Raw genomic sequence first — 15862 nt, forward strand, 5'->3', positions numbered from 1 at the left:
CCTGGTCTTGTTCACCTGAGAGTGAACCAACGCAGGCGCCTCATTGACAGGTACTTCCTGTTGAAGCCCCAATGAGGATAAGACTCTACTAGGACTTAACTTTTCCTCTCATTGTTTCCCCCTTTTAATGCTGTCTAGCATAGTGAATAAACTTTGCAAGGTCATCGTTGGTTAGAGAACATTTAGGTGAACCTGTGACATCACTAAAAAGGTCTGGAAAAACATTTAAATAGTCAAACATGCCTGCAAAATACAGTGGACTGGTTGTCTGAAATCTGACAAGGGACCAGCTGAAAACAGATGAAAATGTGAAAACAGAAAAAAACCTGAAATTGATTCCAACTGGATTACGGCCATAGAGAGGGTCTGAAATACAAACTGCTGCTAAAGGGAAGCATGAGGTGAGGCTGATCAAACATACTGCACAGTCCTTACGGTTGTTTGCTTTACCAGTCAGCACTTTCTCGTGTTCTCAAACTTGTTACCGCTTCACTGCTGTTTTTAATCTGCAGTTCCATCAGGATTATTGCAAAAACCATACAGCATAATTGCACCCCCAGTTTGACATCTTAAATCCTTTGTTCCTGCATCTTCCCCGTCTGGCACGTGCTACACTCGGCGTTGTCTCAAAACCAGCTGGGAATTATGAAAACAGAATAATAGCAGGCAAACTATTATTTATAAACTATTGCAAACTATTGTTTATAAAAACCAGGGTATCTAATGATTTTGTTCCTGCCTCTTAAGCTGTTTAAACAATAGGGGATGCACTTGGGGTACATAATAAGAGGCAGTACTTCAGTTTCCACAATGCAGCTCCTTGATGACATAGGCTGTAATTTTGCCAATATACACTTTATTAAAAAAAATTACATTTAACTGTCGTTGTTGATACAGTTGGACTAGATACAGCAAACTACCAGTCTCTTTATATTCATAGTGCAGTTAAAAAAAACAACCATCTCGTATGATTATGTGTATATAACGGCCAGGGCCAAACCCAAAGAAGAACAAAAACAGTGTTAACCACATGTATGACTGCGACAGAAAATCCTTGTGCACGCAAATGAGCATAAAGTGGAATGATAAGATGATCGAAATGCTTCATGAAATGTTTTCTCTGAAATATCCATCTGAATGTGAACAGATCACCAAGGAATATTTGAAAAATCACATATAATGGAAAAAGAAGAGGCAGATCATGCAAATGAAAATACAGTGCATTTATCTTTACGGTGGATGGTTGTTTTATTCTGCAGTAGGAAAACAAAGCCCCAACAGTAACACTGGGTTGTCGCCTCTCATGCACAAATAATTTCACACAACTTTCCCTTCACTGAAAACAGAAATGTGTACCAATGGGGTTGGTCAGTGCATGTGTCTCATGACGCATTTTCACGTAAGGCTTAGGTGTTCTTAGTGCATGACAGCTAGTTTACTTTGCTGGATGAGGTTTATAACCTCACAGCACACCTCCCAATACTGCCCTGCCTCACACTGGGTGCACAAATTGGTAGACCAGTCTCTGGGACACGTCAGGCTTGCGGATGATCCCCTTCTTATAGTATTGGCGTATGGACCGGCTCAACTTGTCATAGTTCATGGCAGGTCGATTCTTTCGCAGCCCCCATAGTCTTGCAACATGAGCGGAGTCTTCAATTTTAAAAATACCTGATGGAAAAAGAAAACAGTGGATATTCAGAACAAGGAAACATAAGTTCTTATAGTTGCTATTTACCTTGGCCAAGGAGGTTATCTTACACACGGTATTTTATATGTTATGCTGCACAATGCAATATTTCCTTTATGAGGTATTTTCTTCTTAAACTTTTTAGATTTTAGACATATTCTTACAAGTAAACTAAAAAAACAAAACAAAGGAATTTGTATTACACAGTTTAAATTAATCCCATATTTGAATCTAAATTTATACCAAGAATAACATCAGTATTTCTATTTTTTACATCTATTTTAAAAATGTAAATATGAGGAGATGAGATACCTTTGTCTTTGTTAAGCCAGCGAATACAGCGTCCATAGTTGTGGGGTTTCTGTAAAAGTTCTCTGAGGAACTGCCACAGATGAATGGGCTGACCGGAACAGGAAGAATCTGCCTCAGACCAAAGCTCCTCATCAGCTATGCCAAATATATTAAATTAATTTGAACCATAGTGTGCATTCACCATGCTTTGAGAATGATAAGATTTTCTACCAAATGGAAGATGTCTTCCAAACGTACCGTGTGTTTTTTCATCTCCAGTTGAACATCTCTCTTTCATCCAGGCAGCTGCTAATAACAATGTGTAGAGATTATTTTAAATGAATGAATTGGTACTGCTCAAACACCGATCTGCCTGCCTGCCTGCCTGCCTGCCTGCCTGCCTGCCTGCCTGCCTGCCTGCCTGCCTGCCTGCCTGCCTGCCTGCCTGCCTGCCTGCCTGCCTGCCTGCCTGCCTGCCTGCCTGCCTGCCTGCCTGCCTGCCTGCCTGCCTGCCTGCCTGCCTGCCTGCCTGCCTGCCTGCCTGCCTGCCTGCCTGCCTGCCTGCCTGCCTGCCTGCCTGCCTGCCTGCCTGCCTGCCTGCCTGCCTGCCTGCCTGCCTGCCTGCCTGCCTGCCTGCCTGCCTGCCTGCCTGCCTGCCTGCCTGCCTGCCTGCCTGCCTGCCTGCCTGCCTGCCTGCCTGCCTGCCTGCCTGCCTGCCTGTCTTTAACCAGTGCTATATAAATAAAGATGAATTCAAATTCATTCTAATTGAGCAGCTTTGTTCATTGACACTGTTTCTAAGCACACACAATAATCAAAGTTTCAATAAATTTTCAAACACACCTGACTTCCATATATCCAGATGTGCATGTAGTGTGTCTCCACACTGTGGTGAACGCTGGTGAAATTCCTCTTCACTCATGGCACATAGATCTTTTCCTGTTAAATCTTGGAAGGCCTTCCCTGCGTGGGGCAGCCGGTACAGATGTTCAGTCCACAGCAGCCACTTCTGTACATTCCCCGTGTTCCACTCGACAGGATCTACAAAATAAAACAATAATAGAGAAAGTTTCCTTACAGTGAGCTGATTCATTACAATGCACTTGTTGAAGTGACCTACAGTCCAGTTGGTTCAGTTGTCCGTTTATTTCATGTTTTCACAGAATAAATTATGTTCTGCCTCTTGAATTTAGATTAAATGTATATTGTCAGCACAAGGTAATCGTGCTTTTATGCCACCATAACTCTGATCAGCAGTACAGATGACTGAGGATTGCTTAGGTTTATGATAGCCAAAAGGCTCACAATGGCTAATGCTTACTCTGTTTGCTTTGCAAGGAGGAGACCTCGCCCTTAAGACTGTGTACACGTTTGATAGCAAGACAGAGCGATCACTGTAACAATCCAGGAGTCCTCATTTAAATGTCAGGATTATACAGATCCTGGAGCAGGCAAACAGCCTGTGTTTCATTAAAGATATGATTTATATCATCTTTCTTGTTTTCTGGACTAGCCACAAAATGATGAGATGACATTGGAAACAACCACTGGAAGGTCAAATATCCCTCGGTATCTCATCACTTAAAACCAGCAACATTTTATGACATGAAAATAATTTCTGTGCTTTAAATGAATAGAGAGGTAGATTCTGGCCTACCTGGGGTGATATTCAACAATTTGCAGGCCGTTTCAATGTCCTTCAGCACTTCTCCTACCACCAAGCTCTGCACCTGCTCCAGGGAGCGCTCCTCCTGGCCTTCCAACCCAGGAGAGAGGCCCTGCTCCTGGCTGTCGATGACAGGGCACTGTTCTGGTTCGTCCTGGGGTGCCATGCGTGCCATGGGGAGAGTCAGTGTTTGAGAGGAATCTGAGACTTTCACGAGCCAGGTGGTATCTTCAGTGAGCAGCATGTCAAAGCACGAGAGGTAAAGCCCAGGCACCCCACGTTCTAAAGTTTCCATGTTGGGTTTGCTCTCCTCTGGATCCCAGGGTTCTCCAGAAGTCCTGCTTCGCTCCATGACGGTGAGGGATTCATCGGTCATCCCAAGCCGCGGTTCATATACCATGCTTTGTGATAAACTGCCAACTGGATTTGACATGACTGAGACAAGGGCACGTTGAGAAAATTAGTCCCACAGTGTACATTGATTTTTTTAAAAGTGAAATTCAATCATATGAAAAATCTGATTACATTTTAGGTGATTGACATTGCTACATTATGTTTTGAATTACCTTGGCAACAAATGTAGGCAGTCATAAAAAATTTCAGATATAATCTTTAAGGCTTTCAGCCAGTGAAAATGTTGAAAAATAACTAAATGAATAAACCAAATGCTAGGTCTAAAACACAAACAGCACAATTTGTGCTGCAAGTCATAATGCAATATTGGAATATACTGGATTGGCTGTAATCTATAACAAGAAAACATTAGGCAAATGCAAGGAAAAATAATCTAATGAATAAATACAAAGAAATCAATGCTTTAGAATAAAAGTACACACCAAATACATCCAATCAATGAGCAGCACCGTGCTCATAGACACTTAGGAGTACAAAATCGTGAGTTTTAAACTGCAGTAATAAAGAATCAAGTACACTACCTTTTCTCTCAGTTTTAATCCAGTAAAAGGGTTAGTTGAGTCAGAAACTCCATTAAAGAAGCTGTAGCTATTTCAGAAGGACTATTGTGAAGAGTTCCACCAGCAGAATTGTGATGACTTCTGTTCAAGGGTCTTTAAAAACCCCATGGCTAATGGAAATGCTTGTGAAATGACCCTCAAGGGTAAAAACCCACCCAGCGCTGATAGGTGTGGGGCAAAATGGATTTGACTGAGTCTCTTATTTGTGGGTCAGTGGCCCAGAATGACTGAAGTCTTTGGGGGTAGGTGACTGGTATTGAGACCTCTGCCGCCTGCCTCGCCTTTCAGAGTCTCCGGAGTTCTCTGTCTCCACTGTCAGCTGGAGTTTTTTTAATCAAGTCAGATAATGTGGTGAACTGAGTGTTTGAAAGGAACCAAGGTGTTTACTTAAAAAGACACAAGTGTGCAGCTTTATCTTGAGGAAATGACCGTCATTTATGGACGTCAGGTGTAGCGCAAGTGTCGTAATCCTAGTGAGAACTCACATATGGCACTCATACATAGCTGCTGCCACAGCTGGTATATGGGGAGGCACACCACTGGTGCACACACTCTGTTATCAGTGGCTAGGACTGATGCCACTGTAAAGGAAGTGTGCTCCTACAGAGCACATGTTCAGTGAGAGGCAATATTTGTCAAGTCGCAAAGAAAGTCATATAAAATGTGTAAGATGGCACAGCTCAGTATCCTGGAGCAAAAATCATTCAAAAGTAGCACAAGAGAGGACCCCAGAAATACCTATGTGTATGTGGCAGGCTATGTGTTAGGTGGCTAACCACAACATAGCCTGTGTGCATTTTGAAAAGAAATATATACTTTAGCTTGCATTTCCAATACAGGCTGTGCAGGCTGGTAGTTAAAGAATGCACCTTCAAGAACTGTAAATAGTGCCATTATTCCTGCACAGCACAGCACCCCTAACACACTTACTTAAGAAGACCCCAGTACAATTAACAGAAATTAATCTATGCAGTTTCCACACAGTTGGCATTTTGATGCTTTTTATTATGTCATTGCAGAGCAGTTTCAATTGTCTGCTGACCAGTCAACAGACTGTAATTGTGCCCACCTCAACTCAATGAAATACCATGCTAGCCTGCCTAGTACTCATAATAAAGTGTGCCAAAAAAAAGTACAGATTGATGACTTGGATGCACATTTTGCAAAGTTTGACAGTGAAATATCGACAAAATATTTACAGCATTGAGAGCTTAACTGAACCACTTTGATAGCAAATTATTTTGTTGCAATCAGAGCAACCTGTGTCATACATATCTACACTACTGTGATTGGAATGATTTACTATTTGTGTGAGGCAGCTCGATTCCCTATAAATTCATTCATAAAGGATATGGCTTTAAAATAGGTAGAGAGAAAAATAAGACAAATAAGTGGTGCAAATAATAAATATATATTTGAGACAAGCTATGTTGTAGTTTTTATTTTACTATGGCTATTTTTAGTTTCAAATTAGCTTAATCCAAAATGTAACAAAATTAATAACCAAAATCATTTCTCTCCAAACTTAACTTATCTTTCTATTATGAGAGAGCTTTCCATCAAAGTCTCTTTAGTCTTCAGCTCCCCCACTGGAAAACCACCACCAGCATTCCTTTTATCTCGCAAATTCTGGTAAACTCTAACCCACATCTCCCTCCCACCCCGTCAAGACTCAGGAGTCAGATTAAAAGGCATTGGCATCCAGCCTGCGCAGCTGCTGTGTGTTAACTCTGCTCTGTAACAGCTTGCGTTAAGCCCATTAGCAAAGCAAATTTAGCCATATTACCTTATTCCAAAAGGAAGAAGGGGCACAAGAAAAAGACACAAACACATACCCCTGCAGAGAGGGATTAAGACCCTGACTGATCTCTAAATGAGTTTGGTCAAGATGCTGATATTCATTTCAGGAGTATTAGAGCCATTTACTCAGCAAAGTCAGGTTTTGGAGTCCCTCTGTACAGACGTCCACCCTGGGAAACAGATTGTTCACCACAGTTACTCTAAACCATGTTTTTATTTTGTTCTTAAAACTAATATTATTAAATAAGATCTTGCTGTTGTAGTTTTTTCTTATTTTTTTAAAGCTTGTGTGTGTGTGTGTGTGTGTGTGTGTGTTTGTGTGTGTGTGTGTGTGTGTTAGAGTGCAGTGTTAAAGGAGTGTTTGCTCTGTGCACATAAAAGAGAGACTCTTTCCTTGTTATTGTCTCTCATGGGAAAATTGGTCAAGCTATGGATGTCATTGTTCCAGAGAAAAGTAAAAAAGACCTCATCTACATGTTGTTCCCTCAATATTACCAATGCTGGGTGGGGGGAGACTGAGGATAGCAGGAAGTTATTAGGATCTGGTAATTGCTGCCATAGATCCCCTCTCATATTCACAGTTGTGCATTGTTCACATTATAAGCTTTGGCCAAACAAATTATTGCATCTTTTATGTATTCTGTCTTTTCTATTGTTCTTTAACTGTTGATGGCAGCTGTCACAACATCGGTTGTATTAGTTGTATAAACTGTTATTACTGTTAGTCTCTGATATTATGCAAATCTCACAGTGGTCAGAAAATATAATTAAAGATGTGTTGCTGCACAAAAACTGTAGATGATCTTCAGAAATGGTGTCACCTTAAAACTTACATATAAACTCCATGGATGCTCTCAATAAATATATTGAAGCATGAATAGGTGAATTGAAAAGGAATTTCAAATACTAATGCACAAAAAAATCAAAAGATAGTGGAGTTGGTTTGCTTTGGTTACCCCTTATGATGATTTTTGCTTTATGCTGAGTCAGGAAGATAATCCACATTCAGTGGATGCCAATTTAGGCAATGTAATTATGAAATCCTTCCAAACCTTTTTTCTGGACCCTTTTTTCTTTTTATTCTTCTGTATGAAACCTACTTTATTAAAATCACAAAAGCAGCCTGGAATGACAAAACTACAGAGAGCTCAGTTATTACAACGTTGAGTAAAGCTTGAGATTATGCTGAATAATTATCAATCATTTAATTGTCTGATATGCCTTTATTGTATAATTATTTGTAAGATTATACTATAAATAACTGCGATGAAGTAAAATAAACCCCAAATAAACATTTTAAGTAGCAATCATTTTGTTTTAATCTGTATCTGAAAGATCACAAACAGATTAACTATAAAGTTATAATAAATAGGCCTAAAATTATAAATTTTCTGCTCAAGATGGGATGATAAATTATGTTAATGTGCAAGTTGTATATCTTCATGTCTACAACATGGATTTTGAGAAAATCGGCCAACGAAACATCACTCTCCAACTGCCTCAAACCAATCCCCCCTGACCCCCACCAAGAACCCCCCCCCCCCCAAAAAAAAAACCCAGTTCTTTAGTTTATTTTTTTAAAGATACACATCACACAGGGAACAAGCGGAGATCTGACTTGATGCCATGTCTATTCAAGTTGAAGAAAGGTAAGCTAATTCATGGAGGTGTTACCTGAGGCCAGAGGTGCAGGCAGGCAAACTGGCAGCCAGGCAGCCAGGTAGGAAGGAAGGAAGAAGACCAATTCACTCTGTCCCAAACTTGCTGCGTGCTTCAGAGTTTAAGGGTCAGTCCTCTAGTGCAATTAACCTGAAAGTGACAGCCTAAAGCACAACTGTAAACTAAACCCCAAGTGATAGCACCTGCTGGGGGTGTGTACAGAGCAGAGATGAGGGAAAGGGAATGAGCAATGGAATTCCAGCACCATTGACTGCAATTTATATTTATAGGGCTGCCCTGTTTACTTATGCACACATCCCTGTGTGTGTGTGTGTGTGTGTGTGTGTGTGTGTGTGTGTGTGTGTGTGTGCAACCTTCCAGAGGCTAAAGATTGTATATAAGCTGCCTACTTTTATTTTACAATTGACATTCCTCCGGTGATAATGAACTATACTATATTTTTTAATGATGATTTTGAAATAATAATGAAAAAAATGATGAGGAATTATTAATTTGTACTTATGTTAATTGAAAATGACATCTGCAAGTGGAAGCCCAAACATAAATCAAAATAAACGTGCATGTTGTTAGTAAATGGATGCCAGGTAATATTAGATATCAGATGCAGATGTTCAAATAGTCTAACTTTTGCCGCAACACAAGAAACAAAGAAAACAATCATGTTTCATTTGTTAAGAAAATCATCAAACAAAACCAGTTGATTATATTTTATTTGTGCCAGATCTGCATCACAAAGATTAATTATGACTTACCCAAGCAGAGGCAGAAACTTGAATGGATATCAGATGTCAATTTATTTTTGGGACATCATTGAAAATAGAAATAATGTAAAACTGTGATGTATACAATAAACTGAACTTATTACATTTCAAATATAAAACTTCCTTTGCTTACTATACTATACTATACTATACTATACTATACTATACTATACTATACTATACTATACACGTGTGGATAGATAGATAGATAGATAGATAGATAGATAGATAGATAGATAGATAGATAGATAGATAGATAGATAGATAGATAGATAGATAGATAGATAGATAGGCAGGCAGGCAGGCAGGCAGGCAGGCAGGCAGGCAGACAGAGAAACAGATAGACAGAGAGACAGAGAAATTGGCACGCAAAGATTTTATCAACACATTTTTTAATATTGATGTTTGCACAGATGAACAAACTTTCATCACTGTTGCCCTTGTGAAACTTAATGTGTTGGTAAAATGGTCCATTGTAAGTTTGAAACGTCTGGCTTTGTCATAGCAACTGGGAGAACAGCAGTGAAGCCATTTCTAATTCTACTGTGAATGTACGGTGCTAACTACTGGTTAGTTCTAAATTTCATTGGTCTTTCTAAGTAATTTTGTCTCTTCTCCAGGAGTAAAACATCAATAGCCTGGGTGAACAGAATACTAATTTGTCAGTTCCAGAAAGGGCATGCACAAACTGCGTCAAGACTTCTGACTTCTGTGTTTAAACACACACCAAATCAAACTTCAGTTGACGACACCCTTTTTTCACGAGAATAAAATGTCACCTTTGATGTTTCATTTTTTTTTGCACTCTAATCACGTAGTGCCACAGTTAAATTGCATCATTGCAAACACAAATTGCACCCTAATAATCTGTGCAAGTGAAATCCTTAGAGTACTTTACCGGAGGGGGAAAAAAGGCATTTGCTTTCAGCTTAACCTGTCACTGAAATTTGCATGGCAGTTTCTTCAACTCGCTTTTGACTTTTTCTGTGACACAAGAAAAACAGTTTCATGGTTGAAAGACAATGAGCGAAAGGAAGCAACGGACTGGATATCGCACACAAAGCCTTGCTTGGTGCACTGATGTCTTGAAACGAGGAATTGTTATGCAGGTGTCCTGACCGTCAACAGGTGTCCTTGACCCACCTGAGTTTGTCTTAGCAAAGTCAATAAACATCCATATCCTTTAACCCTTTAAAGCCGCTTGTATCATATTTGATACGCGAGATTCTGAGACGTCTCTTTTTTCTAAACCAAAATCAAGTGTGGCAGACCACTGTCCTCTCCAGAAACAACTCCAACACCACCCCGTAAAAGAGGCTGCAGTGTGCCTCTTGTGCTAAAAAGTGCTATGCAAAAAAACCAAAGAGAAAAATGTTGTTGTTCATGTTCTATATTGTCAAAATGTTATGGGCAAACTTTGTTTTTGTGTCTAAAGTTAACATAGTCGTGAGCTAAAAGTTGCCGAAATCGCCTAATGTATCATATTTGATACAAAAAAAATGTCATAAACAAAATCAAAAAAAATTTGGGATTTTGTTAAAAGGTTCAATAAACATCTAATTTCCAAAAAATTAGAATTTTCTGGCTATTTTTTGATGTGTCAGGCTTTATAGGGTTAAGAGTTACTGGGAGAGTGAATATCACACTGTCAGCCACTGTGTTATGATGGCTTTTCTAACTGTTCTGCAGGTATAATTGGGTTGTGGTCCATTTGGAAACGAGTTTTTCACTGAATCAGAATTATCTGCAGTTATGGTGCATCTACAACTCTATTAATTGAAACAGCTGAACTAAATAGTCAGTTATACATTGGAAAACTGATCCCCATTTAAATACGTTCCCTTTGAAAATTAGCAGTGAACAAATCTTTACTATTCCATTTGTTATGACAGTTTGTGATCAGGTTACCTTAACATTCTGATGCTCCAATATAATTTCAGAATGCGACCTGCTCGCTGATGCAGGCATGGTAAAAACATGGTTTTCCCCTTGTGATAATGTGAACAGTTGCAAAGTTGGAATAGAACCAGATAATGGGGGCAGATTAGTGAAGCTGATAAATCGTCAGTTTGATGCCATTTCATGAGCTGAATCATCAGTGTGGGAACAAAAGCCAGGCAGTTAAGACTTCAGGGCAAAGTTGTTGCCCCTGAGAAATGGAGTAAAATCTGATTATATCATCAGCAATGAGCATTTGCTCAATGACAAAAAAGAAAAAATATGACAATGTCTTTTTATTTCATAACTGTGAATTCCAAATCCTCAGTCTTGAGATGCTAATTCCACTAACTTATCCTTATATGTGACATGACAAGCAAGAACACCAAACAAACAAAAAAGAGACAAAAAATAGGCTTTCCAGGCACAGCTGGGATGGTTGCAGAAAGGAGCAGGAAATGGTGACAGAACAAATACAGATTGTATTATTCTAGTTCTGTAAATATAATTTATAGCATTGTATCACAGGTGCGTGCCTCCCTGACTTATGCAACAGAGCAGGAGAACAAATAGTGTGAAACACAATACAAACATGATACAAAGGCTTCATTCCAGCAAATTGCGGATTGAATACATTGAAAATTAAATAGATATCGGCAAACACTGAGCGGTTGAAGAACTGTGTTCACCTTGAGGGTCCACCCAATGCCTCTGGTATCAGCTTAACAGCACATCTGTCATAGATGCTTTTTACTTCAGCAGAAGAGAGAATAACAGTAACTTATTTCCACATACATTAGAATATTAACTAAGGATGTTGCACTTGTTAACAATATTATCAAAGGAGGATAACATTGTTGATAACACTGCACTTTATTCTGCCTGTTGTTTTGAATTCCATGAAAGAGAATCTCTGCAGAATTTGTCAAATATACTTTTTACAGTTCCTTCATGTCTCCCTCACCCGTACAAATAAAATCTCTAATCTAATCACGTCAGTGCTCCAACATAGTACGAACTCTAAAAGCCAGATGGTGAATGAAATCATGCATCTGTTTCCTGTCTCCAACTAACTGCAAGAGTCTGCTGCACTTTTTCATCGTGGAATGTCTGAGCCTGGCTCTAATAGGGCGGTGACAGCCAAGATATGATAATAATTTAGGAGAAGATCTTAAATAATACAAACATGCTCCATTATGATGTATTCAAATTCAAACCTGCATTTGTATCTGGATTCCTATAATAACATGATCAATCTACTATTATTATTTTTTATTGTTATTGCTGTTATAGTTCTGGTCATGGAGCATCATGTTTAATGTGTATCAGAGAAATGATGAGAAGGTATTCATCATTTAGTAAACACAGCTATTGACTCAAGTAAATTGACAGATCACAGATATGAGAGCAGCTTTGGAGAAGCCAAGCTAAGCCAAAAGTCAATATTTGCCTTCAATCACCCTGTCACACAAGCCCCATTCAGAACTCAACTGAATGCACCAGTGTGCACAAACATGGTCAGATGTGATACAGCAGCTACCTGCAACATTCAAGTTGCATTACCAATTTCTCAAGTGAATAAAATTTAGCAGATGATTTTAAAATTTAAAAGGCCTATTGTCAACAACTGTCAGTCCTAGACATCATTCTCCTGGTAAAGCTGCTAAACCAAGTCAATTGTTTTATAAGGCCAATTGATTTTTAGAAAACCTTTTCCAATCCACTTTGTGGGAGATTCACTAGGAAGGATGGAGTGAAATCTCTTTGGATTACTTTAAAATATTAACAGCTAAAAAGGCTGCAAAAGTGTGTGTGGTTTTTTTTAAGTCCAAGTTTGAAAAACATCTTGTCCTGATAATTTGCTATAATTTCTATTCAGTTATTACAAGTTTACATGGAAAACAAGAATACTTCTACAGTAAGTGATCCCATATAGTGGAACCTTCATGAAAAATAACAGCTGGTATATGCTTACATTCTATGAAGGTGTCAGATATAGCCTGGATCAGACAGAAAACACATCCTGAGCCAGTGTAGATTTTACTTGCAAGGGGGAGAAGGTAGCTTGTTCACAGTCAAACTGTAACAGCTCACGCCAAATCCCAACCTGCCTCTTGCATGCTTCTTTTATTCAGTGGAAAACAGTGGATAATCAGATAATAACAACCACTGTTTGTGGTTCGCACGTTTCCAGCAGGGTAGGGCTAACCTAATTGGAGCACCTGGCCAGTGATCTGCAGGTTATATAGCTCCACCTGATCCAGTATTCTGAGGCTTTTTCTTCTACCTCTGCAACTCCATCTCACGTGCCCAGCTGCTTTGCCTCTTGGTGAATTATTGGCTTTTGCACCTACAACATACCTCACCCCTTTACTCACTTCATCCAGGCACATGCCCACACCATTGATTTTCATTCTCAACTGCCATACTCGTGTTTTCTTTTTGGTTTAGAAAATAAATGTTAAACAGCGCGTCTTCCTCATTTGTTGTGGACTTCACGAGTGGGCCATAACAATGACCATGAAGATTTTATTTTCTATGTCTGTCTGCATAGCTGATCTAATCTAATCAAATCAATCTTTATTTATATAGCATCTTTTACTATCAAAATTGTTTCAAGGCGCTTTCCAGAATCCCAGGGCCTAACCCCAGACAAGCAACAGTGGCAAGGAAAAACTCCCCTTTAACAGGAAGAAACCTTGAGCAGGACCAGGCTCATGTAGGGGGACCCTCCTGCTGATGGCCAGCTGGGTAAAGAAAGAGGAGAGGAGAGGGAGAGGGGATAAATGAGTCTCCGCTCTTCACAATCTTAGCCTAACTGTTTCATAGGATAACTACTGTACATTTTTCCAACATTTCCCTCCTGTTTATCATTTGAAACCACAGAGTGGTGCTACATTTCTTCAGGATTTTCATAGCAATAATCACAACAGAATGAATATCAACAATATCATTCTTCACACATCAGTTTCAGCATCATAATCAGTTACAAAGTAGTCATCCTTTCCTTCTCTTATCAAAGCCGTGTAATCATCCGCCAGCATCACATTTGTTACAGCTCTAGAATTCTAACTAGTTATCAAACTACATAAGCAAGGTAAAAGACATCCAAAAAATAAACAAAAGAACAATAACACAATGAAAATAGAGTCAGAATTTTAAATAGAATGCTTGTCCATCCTGCAAAGGTGAACCAAGAGAGTGGATTTGTTTGCAAAACTCCCAGTCAAATCTTCTCCTTCCTTATCCAAGGCAGTTTTCTCTGTCAACCGGACTGTGTTTCTTCTCTGTGAAAACGTTTCGGCTTCTATTCAGAAGGCTTCTTCAGTTCTGAACTCACTGGGGACCGAGCTTGAAAATATAGCCCCTGTGGACCATTGGCATGTTAATGATCTGAGTGGTCACCTGAGAGTCGTTGGCAGGGTCGTTGATAGGGTCGTTGACCTAGTTTCGGTTGAGGTGTCTCCCCTTTGTCTGCTGGCTCACATGGTGGTGAGTGTGAGAAGAATTGTTGTTATTACTATTATCGTTTAGATGCTGTGATGTGTAGATTTTAAGTGTTTGAGGAATGCTGACAGGAAAGAGGAATGTGTGAATGTGTTACAAAAGTGCTGAAGCTGTTTACAACCGGACCCAGCACCCAGATGTATCATGTTTGTCAAAATATGAGAAGTTTGTTAAGATGGGAGATGTCAGAAGACAAGGAGTTATGAAATCCTGTTTCGAAACATATTCTGTTTGCACCAATAAAAGAGGCAAGCGAGCAGCAGACAATCAGACTTGACAGAGGAAGCTTGAACTGCTGCTTGACTCTCCCTTGCAAGGAACTCTTGTTGTTTGCGTGGTTGATCTGAGTCTAGTGACGAACAGCATGAGTAACTAAAACTTCACCCTCACATGAGTCACCAGGTCTCCTGGAATGGTATGAATGTTTGATTTGTTGTTGGAAGGAGTGGAGGACTGCATTGTACGTGGGTCATAGGAAGTGCCTCAGCCCACCACCTCTGTTTAAGGATGGTTTTTCCAATTTGACATGGATAGCTTCCTTGACACCCCTCTCAAACCAGTGGTTTTCTCTGGCCAGTATCCATACTTTGCTGTCCTCAAAGGAGTGCCCGCTCTCCTTTAGGTGTAAGTGGACTGCTGAGTGCTGGCCTGAAGAGGTGGCACGTCTGTGTTGTGCCATTCTTATGTGGAGAGGTTGTTTGGTTTCACTAACATACAGTTCCTTACATTCCTCCTGGCACTGTACCTTGGTTAACATCACAAGGAGGAACATCACAAGGATAAGGAAACTACTGAAACTGCAAGATGCTGAAAAGTTAGTCCATGCATTTGTTACTTTCAGGCTGGACTATTGTAATTCTTTATTATCAGGGTGTCCAAACAACTCTTTGAGAAGCCTCCAGGTGATTCAAAATGCTGGAGCTAGAGTTCTGACAGGTATTGACAAAAGAGATCACATTACTCCTGTACTGGCGTCTCTTCATTGGCTGCCCGTTAAATTTAGAATAATTTTCAAAATCCTTCTTCTGACCAACAAGGTCCTCAGAGGCCTAGCTCCATCCTACCTGGAGGAGCTAGTGACACCTTACCAGCCCAATAGACAACTCCGCTCTCAGAATACTGGTCTACTTGTGGTCCCAGTTACTATCATAGGCAGACAAATTATCATACTTAGGGGGTCGTCTAATCATTAACATCTTAGTTATGCTGCTATAGGCCAAGGCTGCCAGGGTCCAGAAACATGATCACCCGACAGGCCTCTGTCACCCCACTGGGAAATCTCCTCTCCTCTCCTCACATTCTGGCCAAGCTCTTCCTGGCTCAGCCATGCACTTTTTTAATCTGCTCTTTATTATTCCATTAGCTCTCTTCACCAGTCCTGCACTTTGTGGGTGGTAGGAACAGTGGTGTTTTTGCTGAATGCCAAGATTTTTTCCTGTTTTCCAAATGATTTGTGGAATGCCCTACTGAGGAACAATATTTACATGGTGCTTTTGCCACTGTGATTGCATCTGGGTGTTTTTCTGGAACAATTTCTACCCATTTTGAGAAAGTG

At 39.9% G+C, this 15862-nt stretch overlaps 1 protein-coding gene across 6 annotated transcripts; it reads right to left on the reverse strand.

Moving 5' to 3' along the window:
* Positions 1–797: 797 nt before the first annotated feature.
* On the reverse strand, positions 798–8332 carry spdef (SAM pointed domain containing ets transcription factor). Of its 6 annotated transcripts, none has more exons than XM_029826961.1 (6): positions 8096–8332; positions 3639–4082; positions 2825–3022; positions 2240–2287; positions 2003–2110; positions 798–1671 (listed from the first exon to the last, which is right to left on the reverse strand). In XM_029826961.1, exons 2-6 carry the CDS (start codon positions 4078–4080, stop codon positions 1493–1495), a joined length of 975 nt encoding a protein of 324 aa, XP_029682821.1. In that variant the 5' UTR covers positions 4081–4082; positions 8096–8332; the 3' UTR covers positions 798–1492. The 6 variants fall into 6 exon arrangements, with proteins under 6 accessions (XP_029682821.1, XP_029682819.1, XP_029682820.1 ...); XM_029826959.1 differs by having other exon boundaries at positions 2003–2137; XM_029826960.1 differs by having other exon boundaries at positions 2240–2290.
* Between the last annotated feature and the right edge of the window lie 7530 nt (positions 8333–15862).

The sequence above is a fragment of the Takifugu rubripes genome, chromosome 19 (genome assembly GCF_901000725.2).
Source record: "Takifugu rubripes chromosome 19, fTakRub1.2, whole genome shotgun sequence".
In the NCBI taxonomy this organism is placed as follows: domain Eukaryota; kingdom Metazoa; phylum Chordata; class Actinopteri; order Tetraodontiformes; family Tetraodontidae; genus Takifugu; species Takifugu rubripes.